Source organism: Saccopteryx bilineata, chromosome 4 (genome assembly GCF_036850765.1).
Source record: "Saccopteryx bilineata isolate mSacBil1 chromosome 4, mSacBil1_pri_phased_curated, whole genome shotgun sequence".
Classification (NCBI taxonomy): domain Eukaryota; kingdom Metazoa; phylum Chordata; class Mammalia; order Chiroptera; family Emballonuridae; genus Saccopteryx; species Saccopteryx bilineata.
Genome location: NC_089493.1, coordinates 33,640,376 through 33,657,994, shown reverse-complemented (window position 1 = coordinate 33,657,994; position 17,619 = coordinate 33,640,376). Strand labels below are relative to the sequence as shown.

Sequence of the window (17,619 nt, the reverse complement as noted above, 5' to 3'; positions counted from 1 at the left end):
GCCTACTATTGGTTTATCGCTAGTGGTCGGGATGAATCCTAGAAGGTGATTGGTCAGTGAGCGTTCCCTGTGCCTCCAATCTTCCTGTCGCTGATAGCTGGAGGGATTGTGAGGGGAATATTTATGTTCAGATGGAGGCGGCTGGCGGCAGGCCGAATAAATAGCCTCCCGGACCATATCCGGCACGCAGGCCGTAGTTTGGGGCCCCATGTTTAATTTCCCCATGGCACACCTGACCATGTCTCACGGCATACTAGTGTGCCGTGGCACAGTGGTTGAAATACACTGCCCTAGAGGACTGCTTCACGTCCTGGAGGACATTTTTCCTCGGGCTGTCTCACAAAGATTTTTCTTCATTTAAGAATACCTGAGATTTGGGTTGTGGAAGCAAGTTCCTATCTAACAGCTACAGAGAGTTCAGTCTCATTTAATCAGTTAAGATTTTGTGTATAGACTCTCAGTAAACAGTCCACTAACAAGCTGAAATTAAAAGCAGTCACTCATTTTCCCCCTTTTCCTGGATTATCTCAACCCTTATCCACTCTAAGATTTTTTTTTTGTATGTTTATTTTACTGATTTTAGATAAAGGAAAGGAGAGAGCAGGAAAGAGACAGCAACATTTGTTCCTGTGTGTGCCCTGACCGGGGTCTGAACCAGCAACCTCTGCGCTTCAGGACGATGCTCTAACCAACCGAGCCATCCTGCCAGGACAGGCTTTTATAACAACAGCTCAAAGTCAGGATCTGCCACGTAAAGTGGGAGGTCTGGAATTCCAAGTGAAAACTCACCCAAGTTCACCCAATGCAGCATAGAAGGGAGTGGTGGGGCACAATGGGCCCATGCTGGTACCTAGCACCAGGTTCTGGTCCACTGGGTGATCGTGGGTGGGCTTCTTCAGAGTCCTGCTGACTACTCCAAGTAAATTTTGATGTCAGAGATGTCCAAACCTGTGGAAAATTTTTATAAGGGTTTATTAGAGCCAAATTGGTGACATATTAGGAAGCAAGATCTCAAGATCTCAAATGCTCAGGAGAATGATGGTTTGGCAGTTTCTTTTATATTGATACATTTGGAATTAAGGAGGGAAGTTAAGACAATTATATAAAGTAGGAGAAAGCAAGGTACAGGATAGTTAAGATTATGTGCTGCCCTGAGGGTAGTTACATAAAAAGAGGTCTGGAAAAAGAGGATCACTTCTATCATTTCAAAAGTATACTGTTCACAAAAATTAGGGGATATTTTATAGCTTCATATTCATTTTGAAATATCCCCTAATTTTTGTGAACAGTGTATATAAACCTAGATGTACAAGAACAATAGACGGGCCTTCTTTCTTTTTCTTTTTATTTTTTTTGTATTTTTCTGAAGCTGGAAACGGGGAGAGACAGTCAGACAGACTCCCGCATGCGCCCGACCGGGATCCACCCAGCACGCCCCTCCGGGGCATCACTCTGCTGCGACCAGAGCCATTCTAGCGCCTGGGGCAGAGGCCAAGGAGCCATCCCCAGCGCCCGGGCCATCTTTGCTCCAATGGAGCCTTGGCTGCGGGAGGGGAAGAGAGAGACAGAGAGGAAGGGGGGGGGTGGAGAAGCAAATGGGCGCGTCTCCTATGTGCCCTGGCCGGGAATCGAACCTGGGTCCCCCGCACGCCAGGCCGATGCTCTACCGCTGAGCCAACCAGCCAGGGCCCAGGCCTTCTTTCTTAAGGCAAAGATAAACCTTTTACCGTATATGTCTGACTAGCCACCATGACCTCCCAGTTAGAATTTTATGGTTATATTACCATGATGTTACTTTTGGTCCTTTATTACTGAGCCCCTTTTTCGTCCCCATGGCCTTGCTTTTATATCTTTTTACAGGGAATATAGAAAATTCAAGCTATATGTGAGAGTTGGACTCTTTAGGAACCATTTCAATGAGAAATCAATGGATCTGTGTTTGTTTTCTAATTCTCACCAAAAAGTGCCTTCAAATGTAAGATAGTCATATTACAGACAGGTTTTGGGAAGTCTTAGATTACACCATTAGTTTCAAGGAAAAGAAAAAGGGTAGAGTGGGGGTGAAGGAATTCAGAAGAAGCCTCCCCAAAATATGCCACTTTGGCATGTGGATTACTTTCAGCTAAAGTCAGCCAAGGCCCAGAAGACTCAGCAAGAGCTTTTTACTTCCCCTTTAACTGTCTAAATGAATTTAAAAAATTTTTCTTACTGATTTTGGAGAGAAACATCGATTTGTTCAGGCGTGGCCAACAGTTTTTGCCCCTGGGCCAGATTAGAAAGAAAATATTTTTCACGGGCTGGACAAAATACTAATTAAAAAATGTTAAATAGCCCTAGCCGGTTGGCTCAGCGGTAGAGCGTCGGCCTGGCGTGTGGGGGACCCAGGTTCGATTCCCGGCCAGGGCACATAGGAGAAGCGCCCATTTGCTTCTCCACCCTCTCTCCTTCCTCTCTGTCTCTCTCTTCCCCTCCCGCAGCCAAGGCTCCATTGGAGCAAAGATGGCCTGGGCGCTGGGGATGGCTCCTTGGCCTCTGCCCCAGGCGCTAGAGTGGCTCTGGTCGTGGCACAGCGATGCCCCGGAGGGGCAGAGCATCGCCCCCTGGTGGGCAGAGCATCACCCCTGGTGGGTGTGCCAGCTGGATCCCGGTCGGGCGCATGCGGGAGTCTGTCTGACTGTCTCTCCCCGTTTCCAGCTCCAGAAAAAAAAAAAGTTAAATACAAAAACAATTTGTTTAACTAAACAAAATTTTATTGTGTAATTTGTTTATGAATAAATGTGAGTGAAAAAAATTTTAATATACGATATTATTTTAATAAAAATATAATTACATACTGTATAAATATCCAAACTGTATCGCAGTCAATTAAAATATTTAATTAATAGAATGAGCTTGAAGGGTTTATATTTCAAATAAAACAATTATTTCGTTTTACAAACAGCCTAGACATGTTTTCAGTTATCAACTTCAGGTATTGTCTATACTACAATGCCAATTGATTCAGCACACATAACCACAAAAATAACAAACTGTTTGAACTTGGGTGCGCACTGGCAAACTCCGCCTAAAGAATGTGGGTTTCACATCGCCACTAAACGTCAAACAGTTCATATTGAGTACAGATGAGTACAAAAGTTGTAAATCTTTATAATGGAATTTAAAAAAAAAAAGAAGTATCGTGAATCCATTCGACCAATTATTGGAAGTTAACCCTAGATTAGTCACACGCGGAATTCTTTTCCGCCTATCACTATCTTCTTAAATATCTCGATTTCCAATAATCAAAGACGCTTCCGCTTCTGAGTTGCTGAGATTTTAAAGTAGCGGAGAATATTAAAAATTTAATCGCGGGCTTCATAAACTCATTATGCGGGCCGCATCAGCCCGCTGGCTGTATGTTGGCCATGCCTGGATTTGTTCCACTTATTTATACATTCACTGGTTGATTCTTCTATGTTCCCTGACTGGGGATTGAACCTACAACCTTGGCAGATTAGGATGAGGCTCTAACCAGCTGAGCTACCCAGTCAGGGCTGCATAAATGAATTTAGATAGAAGGCCTGGTTCAGGAAGAGAATTATCCCCCGATATAACTGCAAAGAGTATGGGCTAGGTGTGGTAAGTGGAGAGAGCTTAGCAGGTCCTGTTTGCTCCAAGTCCAAGTCCTCGGTTTCTGCCCAGTATGGCAAACGTTCATTTACCAAAAATTTGCTCTTCCCATCTGCGAATTGTCCTCTTTGCCTTTGAAGACCCAGTCACCCCCTTCTTCAATTGTCTGGGGGAGTTGATTTAATCAGTCAAAGGACCTAGAAGGGAAAAAAGAAAAAGCTTTCTTCCTCTTGCAGGAGGAAAACCAGAGATAGATACCTCATCCAGTTGAACTGATGTGTAATTCTTAGCATATGTAGACTTTTTATTTTTTAAAAATTTTTATTGATTTTAGAGAGAAGGGAGAGAAACACTGATTTGTTGTCCCACATATTTATGCATTCCTTGTCTGTGCTCTGGCCAGGGATCAGACCCGTAACCTTGGCATATCGGAACAACTCTAGCCCACTGAGCTACCACCTGGTCAAAGCCCAAATCACATTTTAGGGATAAAGAAATTCTGCTTTCTTCAGATGGACTGAATGAACGCTGGCCTTTTCCCAGGTTAGACCACCTGTAGGAACACTGCAGCTGTTTTCCATCAGCTGGCTTTCCAGGTGCAGCTTTGGAGTTCTCAGAATTAGCAGGAGCATCCCTTTAAAATACTAGAATTCTCTTTGCGCTGAGCTAAATCTGCCATGTAAAATGTTTGAGTCTATAACTTACTTTAAAAGCCATTAGGATTTGGAGTCTGTCAGCACCACATGAGATTTCAGGGTCTTTTTCTCCAGGTTTCACTGATTTGTTACCCCTGACAAGTCAAACATTCCATCCTATTCAGGCACAGTTTGAAAAAACTGCACATAGACAGGCCCCTAGCTTTTTTCCAAATTCATTATTCTGCCGATGGGATGCCTGGGGCTCAGTGGACTCTCCCTTGCGTCAGCCCACTTTGAAACCCTTCTCTCTTGACTTGCTGGGGGCCTTGGGAGCAGCTGGAGTTGCCTGTAAGTGAAAGTCAGAGCAGTAGGGAAAATGGAGTTACCTTAATGCAATTTAAAAAATGCCTGTTCCCTCGTAATACTGTTTTCTGTGAGTCTACAACCAAAGGGTCATTCAGGCTTGCTCAGTCGGAGCTATTTAACTTTACTAAATTTCTCCCTCCAAAGTGTGTGATACCATCAGGGGGTCGGAGGATTAGCAGCTATCTGTAGAGCATCTGGCAGAGTGTGGTGCGTGGAGGCAGGTAATTCTGTTCCTTTTCCTCCTGCCTGTCACTGGCTTCTTTCAGGGATTCACTAGTGATCAGGACCCTAAATAGAAGTGCTGTCTATGGACACTGCTAAGGTCAGGCAGGGATGTTTTGATTTCTTCCCCAGCCGCTGGTTGCATCATTCTGTTGATGCACTTGTTTTCTTGTTTCACTCCAATGGGGCCTGTAAATGTTTATCAAGGCCCAACTTGACACCTGGGCCTAGAAGATCATAATATTATTCAGTGTATTTTTATTACCAGCGCTGGGAGAGAAGCAATGAGGCTGTGTCAGTCTACACAAGCTTTGCTTTTTCCCCACTGCAAGTCAAACATGAGAGCCCTCTCAAGTTGTTTCCAGATCTGTTTGTCATACGAGCTTCCTTGAAGTTTCAGATTCATTCTGACCTGCAGTGCCTTCCTAAAAGGAAGGGAGGAGCAGTGATGAAACATCATGTCTCATCTAATCTAGATTTGTGTATGAGTTGGCACAAAAATAGTTCAAGAAAGGCACAGCTCCCTCAAGCATGACAAGAAGATATTCCTTCCATATTACAATATTTGCTCTTTTCACTATTACTCTAAGACTTTAAAAACTAGTGAGAACATTTCTTGTGACTCTTGAACTAGATTTGCCACAGCACTCTGATAAAGTCATAGCTTCATTATTACTCAGTTCATCGTGCTCTTACTCCCATCAGCCTCCCCCACTCCTCAGAAACTCTGGCCTGTGGGTTGCAAATCGTGTTCTCTACAACCTCATGTCGCAATGCTCCGATATGCAAACTTCTCATTTCTATTAAATTGCTTAACTCATTTCCCAGCATGACATGTGCAGTACAGTTCTTCTTTCAGATCCTTGTTCACTCTCTAGAAACCAATCCTGGACTCGACTCCACTAGGCTTTTTGGTGCTACAATGTATTTGGAACAGTAAGCATTAGAGGAGAAAGCTCCTGAGAGGCTAATCAGGCTGGCACAGTCTATTCACTGATTGAGCTTTCTAATGAACTACAATAGTTAGGATTGCCAACAGTTAGGATCAGCAACATAAGCTTTAGTATTTGAGTTCTTAATCACTTAAAGGTGATGGCTGTAGAACTTAAAAGGACTCATTGTGGCAAAATCCATTCTTATCACCTGCTGGCCAGTGCCATGTGAGCAGGGATGATGTGCCACTTCATGGCCAGGGCCTGTAAAAGTAGAGCTATGTCTTCGCAATTTTTTCTTCTCTCCCACTGCCTTTAGCCTGGGGAGAACTAAGCTTGGCTACAGAGATGGCAAAGCCCAAGCTATGGCAGAGCCACAATCCAAAAGGAGCCTGGTCTCTGAATCACTGCCCAAAGGATAGCCTCCTGCTGACCTAGAATATCCACCTGGATGTTAAATGAACAAGAAACCAATTTATTGTGTTTGAGCCATTGTGTTTGGTAGGGTTTATTACAGCAGTTTAGCTTACTCTAACAACCTTATTTAAAAGAATTTGCCCTGGCCCTGTCGTTCAGTTGGTTAAGTGTCATCCCCACACACCAAGGTTGTGGGTTCAATCTCTGGTCAGGGCACATATAAGAATCAACCAATGAATGCATAAATAAGTGGAACAAATTCAGTGTTTCCTTCTCTCTCCCCTCTTCCTCTTTCTTCATCTCCCTTCCTCTCTCTCTCAAAAGATTAGTATTAAAAAGAAGTATGATGGATTATGTTTATGCATAAAGGTCTGGCAGGGGGAGTAGTCAAGCCTAGGGAGTGGGATAGGGGACTTTCATTGTTAGACACTTCCTTGTTAATTTTACAAAAGTTTTATTGCCAGTAAGGAAAGAAAATAAAAATTAGCAAAAGGGTGCTGGTCCAAACTTTCCTTGCTGTAGGAGTCATTCCTTGACCACCCTCATTGTCGGCGAATTTCCTTTCACTTCTTTAGCATTCATTGTCCCTAGTCCTTACCTGGAACTTACTGTGGAAATTAAAGAGCGGAGTGGGGAGTATAAGGCCTGTTACTCAGGCGGGACCTCCCAGGATATTAATCTCTTCAGAGGGCCTGGCCCTCAGCTTTGCAGATCCAGGTATGTGCAGAACTTAACAGGCTTTCGGACCCAGAGATCCACGCTACGATGTGTCACCCCAAATGCCCATGCATAATGACAGTGAGCAGCAGCCCTTCCAGACCCACTGTCAGGAAGCCCTGTTGCCAGCATGAGGGCAACTAGGAAACTGAGTATCCTGGGGGCTGTTTGGTGAACGAACAAGAAATCAGAACATATGGAGCTGAATAATCTTGGGGAACCCACCATGCAATACAGCGGTGAATTAATCCAGTGATCCACTCCAAAGAATTACACATTTAATGACCAAAATCCTTATATGAAATTCAGTCTCTCTTCCTTGGAGAGCGCGGCTGTAAGACTGCCAAATTGGAATTCAAGTCCTTTTTAGATGTCCTGTAGCTTTCTTCTGATAATAGTGAGCCAAGTACCGTTTTCTGTCATACTTCTCCAAGTCTACATCTTAAGATTTCATGACTGGACTTGAGAGTTTCCCAAGTCCTGTCACTTATCCACCAGATCGATCGCTTTACTTCCATATATTTCTCCTTGGACATGTGAAGATTAAATGAGTTATTTAAAAAAATTAGTATTATTTAATTAGATTAGACACCTTTTCTATTTATACACCCAATACAAAACACCAGACATGCCCTGGTATCTTATACCTAAGAACATAAATGCTTGATGTGGTTTAAGGAGGTACTGAGATAAACATGGATATGGAAGGAGGAGCTTCCAAGGGTAGGCACTGCCATTCAAACTCTGCCCAGCCTAAGACTGTGTTGCCAATAATAGCAAGACCCGATATTGATTTGAAAGTTAAGTTAAAGCTTCATTCCCCTTAGAGTGTCCTTGCATGTTTTGAGATTGGACAAAGTGCACAGTGACTTTATTCATGGCTTTTTTTTTTCTTAAAAAAAAATTATTTTTGTTTGTTTGTTTTTTTTGTATTTTTCTGAAGCCAGAAACGGGGAGAAACAGTCAGACAGACTCCCGCATGCACCCGACCAGGATCCACCCGGCACTCCCACCAGGGGGCGATGCTCTGCCGCGACCAGAGCCACTCTAGCGCCTGGGGCAGAGGCCAAGGAGCCATCTGCAGCGCCCGGGCCATCTTTGCTCCAATGGAGCCTTGGCTGCAGGAGGGGAAGAGAGAGACAGAGAGGAAGGAGAGGGGGAGGGGTGGAGAAGCAGATGGGCACTTCTCCTGTGTGCCCTGGCCGGGAATCGATCCGGGGACTTCTGCACGCCAGGCCGACGCTCTACCACTGAGCCAACCGGCCAGGGCCAAAATATTTTTTTATAGATGTTTTATTTGGTCATCTTTCCTCTCTTGGTTCCCAATGTCTTTGGCCTGGAATCCTATTCTTCTCCTACCTTCAATACCTTTCCCCCTCATTTTTTTTTGTATTTTTCTGAAGTTGGAAACCGGGAGGCAGTCAGACAGACTTCTGCATGTGCCTGACCGGGATCCACCCAGCATGCCCACTAGGGGGCGATGTTCTGCCCGTCTGGGGCGTTGCTCCGTTGTAACCAGAGCCATTCTAGCACCTGAGGAAGAGGCCATGGAGCCATCCCCAGCGCCCGTGCTAACCTTGCTCCAATGGAGCCTTGGCTGCGGGAGGGGAAGAGATAGATAGAGAGGAAGGAGAGGGGGAGGGGTAGAGAAGCAGATGGGCGCTTCTCCTGTGTGCCCTGGCCGGGAATCGAACCTGGGACTCCTGCACGTCAGGCTGATGCTCTACCACTGAGCCAACCAGCCAGGGCCCCCTTCCTTCTTACGTAGTTGTCCAGATCATCTCTAGTTCTAGATCTTTAAAATCATTATTCTTTTAAGTGCAGTGACTAAAAGACACATATAAAATTCTAGCTGCAGGTGCATCTTACCTTTGATTGAAAATAGAGTAAGGTTTTCTGTTTTGCTTCCAGTATCCCTTTTCAGCTTGGGTTACAGGCCACTGCTTCTCAAATTTATACATTTTATCAATAGTTTGGCTTTGGATTGAGTTTTGGATTCAAGAGGTATAGCTCAAAACTGTATAATTAGCCTGACCTGGCGGTGGCACAGTGGATAGAGCATTGGACTGGGATGCAGAGGACCCAGGTTCGAGACCCCAAGGTCGCCAGCTTGAGCGCGGGCTCTTCTGGTTTGAGCAAAAGCCTACCAGCTTGAACCCAAGGTCGCTGGTGCCAGCAAGGAGTTACTCGGTCTGCTGAAGGCCCACGGTCAAGGCACATATGAGAAAGCAATCAATGAACAACTAAGGTGTTGCAACATGCAATGAAAAACTAATGATTGATGCTTCTCATCTCTCTCCGTTCCTGTCTGTCCCTCTCTCTGACTCACTCTCTGTCTCTGTAAAAAATAAATAAAATTAAAAAACAAACAAAAAACAAAAAAACCCCTGTATAATTAAAGGAAAGATGGGTCCATGTTGGCCATAATCCAAATCTTTAACACAAATCTCTGCAAAGATTAAGATGTCTACCTGTTACCACTTCCCCTCTCCTTCCCCCACCCCCTACTGGGACCATACATAAACTCAGTTTAAGAAGCAGGGTCTTAAGGCTGCAATGTATGGTCAATTCTGTTCTAATAGTTCAGATCCCTTTCTGACGGAGTTGGATTATTTAGTCCTCACCCCTACATGTGGTTAAAATGGAAAGCCTAGTACTTACACCAAAGATAAAAATAAACATGTAGTGGCTGGGTGTCACAGTTCATTTGAATATGTGAAACCTGGGTAGGAAAATTTTATGGCTGTCAGAATATATCACTAGCTCATTAAGAAAAAAAATTTTTTTTAGAAGAGTCTGTGCCTTTATTAGCTAAACAAGCTACTTGGAGGGTGATGAAGCAGGAGAAATCGGTGGCCCCAATGCCAGGCCAGCCTGGCTTATGGGCTTTTCTAGGCAGTGGAGAACCTGCCCGGGTAGTGGCCGGTCATCTTGGGCTTGCTTCCTACATGGGTGCAGGTCTGGCTGTTGTAGTCGCCCACCATGCTGCACACCGTCTTGGGCAGGACCATCCCGTCCTGCAGGTACACCTTCACCCCTCTAGCTTCTCCATTGTGGTGCCTCCTGCTTGGCTCTGCACAGGCACTTGCTGCTTCAGCTGCTGCTGCCAGGCACTTGCAGCTGCATCATGGTGACCGCTGCTCGGAGGACATGTCCAGCAGCTGGTCAAGGTGCAGGCTGCGGTAGGTGACCTTACAGAATGTCTGCATCTGCTTCAGTGCCATGTCTGCCATCTTGTCAGTTCTTCAGAGAGAGCCCTCTAGTTCTTAAAAGTGTCACAATCAAGCCTGACCAGGCGGTGGTGCAGTGGATAGAGCGTTGGACTGGGACATGGAAGACCTAGTTCGAAACCCCGAGGTTGCCAGCTTGAGCACGGACTCACCAGCTTGAGCACAGGGTCGCTGGCTTAAGCATAGGATCACAGACATGACGCCATGTGACCCCATGGTTGCTGGCTTGAGCCCAAAGGTTGCTGGCTTGAGGTCCAAGATCACTGGCTTGAGCCCAAGGTCGCTGGCTTAAGCAAGGGGTCACTCACTCTGCATATAACCCCCCAGTCAGGCACATATGAGAAAGCAGTCAATGAACAACTAAGGAGCCACAATGAAGAATTGATGCTTCTCAATCTCTCTCCCTTCCTCTCTGTCCCTCTCGCTGTCCCAAAAAAGTGGGACAGAGAGATTCTTTGAGAGACAACTGCATAGTCAAGAATACAAACTTTGGGGGCAGATGGCCTGGATTTGGATCCTGATTCTGGCATAAGGTAGCTGTGTGGCCTTTAGACATAGGTTTATAACATGAACAACTCTGTGTATTTGTCCTAAATTAATAGTACTTAGTATTCTTTAAATCTTGTTAGTTCCTCTTTGTTTTTTACTTCCATGCTGTAACTGAGGAATATCTGAGGTCCAATTGCTACAAATTTTGTGATTGTTAGGTCAGTTAACATTTCCAGGCTTCATTTTCCAAAACCCCTTTTTAATCTGCAAAATGGTGTTCCTAAAAGAATCTACCCCATGGGACTGACTGCTGGGAGATAATCCTTCCAGTCATGTTGCATTTTGAACTTTTTTTTTTTTTAATAGAGACAGAGTCAGAGAGGGATAGATAGGGACAAACAGGAACGGAGAGAGATGAAAAGCATCAATCCATCAATCATTAGTTTTTCGTTGCGACATCTTAGTTGTTCATTGACTGCTTTCTCATATGTGCCTTGACCGTGGGCCTTCAGTAGACTGAGTAGCCCCTTGCTCAAGCCAGCGACCTTGGGTCCAAGCTGGTGAGCTTTGCTCAAACCAGATGAGCCCGCGCTCAAGCTGGCAACCTCGGGGTCTCGAACCTGGGTCCTTGGCATCACAGCCCAACACTCTATCCACTGCACTACCGCCTGGTCAGGCACATTTTGAACTTTACTATGACAAAATGATGATGTGTACTTTGTCACAAGTTAATATGTGTGGCCCAGTCCAGTAAGAGTTGGAATACCATTGCCAATTCATCTTATCATTCCCCTTGTTCCCAGGCTGCCGTCTAAAAGACTTTGGAGATCTGAGTTTCACTCCAGTTCCCAAAGATGATCTCTACAACAACCTGATCGTGAATCCTCGCTCAGTGGGCCTCGCCAACCAGGAACTGGCCGAGGTGGTTAGTAGAGCAGTGTCAGATGGCTACAGCTGTGTCACAGTGGGAGGAGACCACAGGTGAGCTGGGAGCCAGGGGTGGCGGTGGTGCTGGACTGCATGTTGCTTTGGGCTGATTGATTAGCTTGCCTCCGTTTCCTGAGTAAAATACCCTTCAGGATTTTTAGGGTATGATGTAAAAGAAATTAATACACAGAAACCTCATTTAAGATGAAGTATGGAGGCCAGAGGGGAAGTGCTCATGCTCTGTCAGTTGATCTCCGAGCACAGCAACAGGAACTCTAACAGCCCTCCCAACTTCCTCTCCTTTGTTTTAGTGAACTTGCACGTAGCCCACCATAGTTACTTGTTCCAGGTTACAATTCTGTTATTCCCGAAGAAAGTCATTTTCCTGGAGGAGTATCTGGCTGACATGTTAAGGTCACCGATGTGCATAATAGCATGAGCTGCTGGAGGCACATGCAGTTTCCTTTGTTAGGACATACTGTGTGAGGACAAGTTCAGAGGTAGACTAAGCAAAGTTTTTAGATACAATACAGTGTTTCATGCTTACCTTTTGGAAAGCTTTCTTGAGAAACTGTCTTACAACTTACATTTGGCTATTAGGACAATTAGAAGGATTCACTGATAGGCTGACATTGGGCCTTTTTTTTTTTTTTTTAAGCATTCCTGCTAATAGGTTTCTTCCAAATTCCACATTTGGCGTATGAGTACACTCTCACATACCTCCACAGTAACTGATCCTAGGTGACTGACATAGTAAGATCCTTCCTCTCTTAGTGAATTAGCATGTACTCTATTAAGCACTGTTCTGAGGTGTTCTCAAGCAGCACTAGGGATTGTGGGAAGTTTGTGATGTTAGGTCTAGATGAAATAAACACACATGGAATTAAAAAAAATGAATTCTACAGAATTTCAGAGATCAGTCTGCGCTAGAGTAGTCAGATTTCATAGGGGAGTATGATTTGCACTAAGCATTGAAGATTTTGTTAGAAAAACACGGCATTACTAAGTACAAGGAGTACTGAATACTTCAATATATTCTCAGTTAAACATAATATTGACATGAAGCAAATAGGTTTTATCTAACTTACTATTGGGAACACTGAGGGACAGAGGTTAGAGAACTTACCCAAGGTCTAGAGCCAGGAAGTAGAGCTGGGATTCAAATCCAATGTGATTTTTATAGGCATTTAACTTCTTTTAAGATCCAATCTAGCAACTTTTCCTTAAGGTGCTCAGAGAACTTTTCAGATCACTTAACAGAAAAGTTAAATCTTTGTTACAATTAGAAAGGTAGGCAGATAACTTATTATGAATAAAATTTTAGGTAGAATAAGATAGTCACTGGTTCTCTACTGAGATTCAATTAAATCATCCAGACTGTGAGTCTCCTGCCTCTTAGGTCAGTGCTATCTCTCCAAGTTCATTTATATTGTCTTCTCATTATGTGACTATTTGGGGACTGCTTATCAATGTAATTATCATAGTCTTTGCTTTTTCTTTTGCCTGTAGCTATCTATACTGCAGCCCTGTCACTGCCCCTAATTTCATATTCAGTGCTAAACCCTAGGCTATCTGGAAGATTCCAGACAGGAAGGGATGAGTGTAAAGGATGAACAGCTAGCTATTAAAGGTATTTTTAGGTCATACTGCTCCTTTTATACAGCACAACATACAGTATTGCCTTAATTATCAAACCAACTCTGACTTAAACAGGCCGAGATTATCATCCCTATTTTATAGAAAAGATAACTCAAATCTAGAGAAATCTGACGACTTATCCTAGATCACAGTCTTCCTGGAAGAAAAAGAGAAATAGTAGCATTCTCACTTAATCCACTGCTTTTAGCACTAGAGACCATAATAATATCCCTTAAAAAGGCCCTATGTGGGGCAGCTTAAAATGCTGCCTCATGCTATACTGACCAAGAAGGATGGCTATAGTTAGTTCCTAAGATGCTTAAGCTGCATTTCCCATCTATGTCAAATTCTTTGGTTACGGGTAAGCTGGGCAGCTTTCCAACCCACAATTTCATCAGCTATATTTCTACAGTTGAGATAGGGCAGTTGGCTAGTGTAAGGAGAGGCCAAAGACAAGGAAAGGGAAAAACAGAAATGAATTTGAATGTCATGCCAAATAAACTATTTTATTTCAGTGCTCTACATGAGGTCTTTAATTGGGTTGCCCTGTTACTTTAAAAACTTCTTAAAGGCTTAACCTTGATTTTTCGTTTTAGAAAATATGTTTTTAAAAAGCTGTAAGGCTGATTCTTATTCTTAAAAAGTTAATATAACTAATTCTTTGAAAGTGTTTAGATCTCCCTGATCTCCCTTAACAGGTATTAAACAGTATCTGTGAGTTGTTACATATGTAGACAATATCCTTTAACTGCATATCATTCTTTTTTTTTTAAGTTGGAAATGGGGAGGCAGATAGACAGACTCCCGCATGCGCCCGACCGAGATACACCGGCATGCCCACCAGGGGGCGATGCTCTGCCCATCTGGGGCATCGCTCTGTTGCAACCAGAGCCACTTTAGCGCCTGGGGCAGAGGCCATGGAGCCACCACCAGCGCCCAGGCCAACTTTGTTCCAATGGAGCCCCGGAAGCAGGAGGGGAAGAGAGAGACAGAGAGGAAGGAGAGGGGGAGGGGTGGAGAAGCAGATGGGTGCTTCTCCTGTGTGCCCTGGCCGGGAATCGAACCCGGGACTCCTGCACGCCAGGCCGACGCTCTACCACTGAGCCAACCAGCCAGGGCTGGATATCATTCTTGAACAAATATTCAAGGTCCTTTGCTGGGCCAGGGCTAATGGGTCAAATTATCGGGATGTGGGGGCAGTAATGACATCTGGGGCACACTGCAAGGAGGATAGCCAGTTGTCAGCCTTGAACCTTTAGAGCCTTCCATCTTTCCCTAACTCACTCAAGGTTAATCTTAGGGAACTACAGCCGCTGGTATTGTTTCTCATCCAAATCTATCCTTAATCTGGGGCCCTGACTTTGCCCTGAGGGCAAAGTATGAGCTGCACTGGCTAAGGATATTTGTTATTGGAGATGTTTGCCAAACGGAGGGCCTTGAAATTAATGTTCATCTGACCCTTGAACAACTCAGGGGTTAAACCCCCTTGCTTAGTGGAAAATCCAAGATAAGTTGACAAATCAAAATCTTAAGCTGTCCTTTGGTATCTGCAAGGGATTGGTTCCAAGACCCTCCTGTTGATAACAAGACTGGTGAATGCTCAAGTCCCCTATATAAAACGGCAGACCAATGCATCCAGTTGGCCCCCTGCATCCACAGACTTCTAATCATGGATTGAAAATAGTTACAGGTATTTATTGAAAGAATGTCCACATACAAGTGAACCATGCAATTCAAACCATGCTGTTCAAATGTCAACTGTGTTTGTTCTTTACAGCCTGGCAATTGGTACCATTAGTGGCCATGCCCGGCAATGCCCAGACCTTTGTGTGATCTGGGTTGATGCCCATGCTGACATCAATACACCCCTCACCACTTCATCTGGAAGTCTCCATGGACAGCCAGTTTCATTTCTCCTCAGAGAACTACAGGACAAGGTCAGTAGGCAAAAATGGGAAGTTGAATGGCTTGCAGGGGCTTTGCAGGTCTTGTTCAGTAAGACTGCTGTGAAAGATGGGTTGCTAGTGGTAGAAATGCTTACCACTCCTTCATTTGTTCATCAGACATTCTAATGGGCCAGTCTATTAGATGCTAGGGATATAAAGATGGTTCCTGCTCTCAGGGGCTTCATAATTGTCTAAGACAGGAAGTGGTACTGGGTAACTCTAGTGACTGATGGGCCCACAACCTGAAGACCTCTTGGTTAGAGGCTCCCAGACCTCACTTCCAGACCCACTGGTCTAGAATCCAAGTAAAACCATGATTACCTCTAGGTAATATTTTTCCAGCTGTTCAAAAGACACAGGAGTCCAGGCATAAACTAGAATCTGTTTATCCCTCCCCTCAGTGAGGGACCAAGTTAAACCAGGAATAACAGTAGTTATTCATTAGGCAGAATTCATGTTTTGGCTGTCCGCAACTTGAGATAACAACTGGGTTATGTTTCAAGAACCAATCTGTAAATAATTCAGTAATGTGAAAAGGGCTAATCAGCAGTATTCTTGCTTTATTTAGGTAAGTTAATAAAAAACTGAGACCACCTTAGAAGAAGAGATTTTTTTAAAAATCCTTGGGAAAGTTATACTGTGTTTTTCCGTTGCCTTTCTGAATCATTTCCACTTGGGTTAGTTCTCTTTCCCAGATGAAGTATGTCTTGTGTTGCAGTAAGCATGTCCTGCATACAGGAGAGGAAGGCAGATTGCATACAATGGGAAGCATGTGGTGATAATCTTGGTGAGACCAAAAATCCTTGATGAATCCTGTTCATTCATCTCTTCATAGGTACCACAACTCCCAGGATTTTCTTGGCTCAAACCTTGTATCTCTTCCCCAAGTATAGTGTATATTGGTTTAAGAGATGTGGACCCTCCTGAACAGTAAGTTGATACACAGTGTTAAAGTTTGGGCCTATTCTGGCCACTTATGTTCCATTTGATAGGTTGTTCCTTGCCTTAACCTGCTGTATGTAGGTCACTTTAAAGACAAAAATCTTCTTTAAACGTGTATTTGATTTAAAATGCTGTTTAAGAATTCCTTCCTTTATATCTATCTCATTGCAGTTTTATTTTAAAGAATTATGATATCCAGTATTTTTCCATGAGAGACATTGATCGACTTGGTATCCAGAAGGTCATGGAACAGACATTTGATCTCTTGATTGGCAAGTAAGTAACTAAAACAGATGTCAATGTCTAGGTCCCCAGGGGAATAAAGCAGCTCCCAGTGGGCAGCATACTTTAGCTTTTTTCTTGAGGACAGTAGTTTTTCTTTCAAATAAAAGCAAAACATGTAATTTAAAAAAATTTCAAATAACTTGCAAAATTTGTTAGAGGATAAAAATGTCAGATGAATGCTAATCAAATGCTAGTTTTAAGAGTATTTTCCCAGTGATGAGTCTTTATTTCTAGATGATTAATGTAATTAATTGCCACCTGTTATTTAGTTAAATAGCACATAGGTCTTGCATGTTAGTTATAGGCACTGGACACCTGGGCTAAGCTAAAGTTAGAATTGGGAGACGAGAGGATTGCTGATATAAAATCAGAGTCAAGTTCCGCTGCTGTTACACTCTGAGAGAATAAAAGGCACTGGAATCCAGTTGAAATCATAATTTCAGAGCCCAAGGTCAGATGGCAGTGAAGAATTCCCTTTATCGACAGCTGTTAAAAGACTTTAATACCCAGGGTAAGTCAGAAATATAAGTTGGAATTAGTCTGTTTTAGGCACACAGAACAAATAGCAAAATTAAGAAATGGCATATAAAAGCTAATATGCAAGTACACAGTAATTCCCAAAAGAGAAACCTGAAAATCTGCTGTATTAACAAAGTACCAGGACTGACAGCAACAAAATCAAGGAATCGCATCTGTAGGAAATATGAATGTTCAGGCACAACTAAATGACTCTTCTCTTACCCTTCTCCTTTCAAGAAGACAAAGGCCAATCCATCTGAGTTTTGATATTGATGCATTTGACCCTACAGTGGCTCCAGCCACAGGAACCCCTGTTGTAGGGGGACTGACCTACCGAGAAGGCATGTATATTACTGAGGAAATACACAATACAGGTAAGTAGTGATAAACCTGATCACCACATAAGTGAATATGCTGAAGCTTCTTGTCTGCCAGGGAAATTTTTTCTACTATAGACATTGTTTTTGCTTAAACTTGTTATAAAGTCATGTGGTCAAGCTAGGTTGGATCTGGCTCATACCCAAATATAGTAAGGTAATACTGAATAAAAAGTTGTCTTCTAGCCCTGGCCGGTTTGCTCAGTGGTAGAGTGTCGGCCCAGCATGTAGATGTCCCAGGTTCAATTCTCGGTCTGGACACACAGGAGAAGCACCCATCTGCTTCTCCACCTTTCTCCCTCTCCTTTCTATCTCTCTCTTCCCCTCCCACAACTAAGGCTCCACTGGAGCAAGCTGGCTCAGGT

The 17,619-nt window shown here is 43.7% G+C and overlaps 2 protein-coding genes across 2 annotated transcripts in view; one reads left to right on the top strand and one right to left on the bottom strand.

Annotated features, from left to right (window-relative positions):
* Positions 1–17,619, top strand: part of ARG2 (arginase 2) — a 50,615-nt gene that overhangs the window by 28,728 nt on the left and 4,268 nt on the right. The window contains exons 3-7 of the mRNA XM_066277475.1: positions 11,424–11,601; positions 14,963–15,122; positions 15,967–16,061; positions 16,245–16,349; positions 17,115–17,251. Coding sequence (XP_066133572.1) covers positions 11,424–11,601; positions 14,963–15,122; positions 15,967–16,061; positions 16,245–16,349; positions 17,115–17,251 — 675 coding nt within the window. The remainder of the gene's footprint in view (positions 1–11,423; positions 11,602–14,962; positions 15,123–15,966; positions 16,062–16,244; positions 16,350–17,114; positions 17,252–17,619) is intronic.
* VTI1B (vesicle transport through interaction with t-SNAREs 1B) overlaps positions 804–17,619 on the bottom strand; it is a 49,997-nt gene continuing 33,181 nt past the window's right edge. The window contains exon 7 of the transcript XR_010731380.1: positions 804–948. The gene's annotated coding sequence lies outside the window, so the exon portion shown is untranslated. The remainder of the gene's footprint in view (positions 949–17,619) is intronic.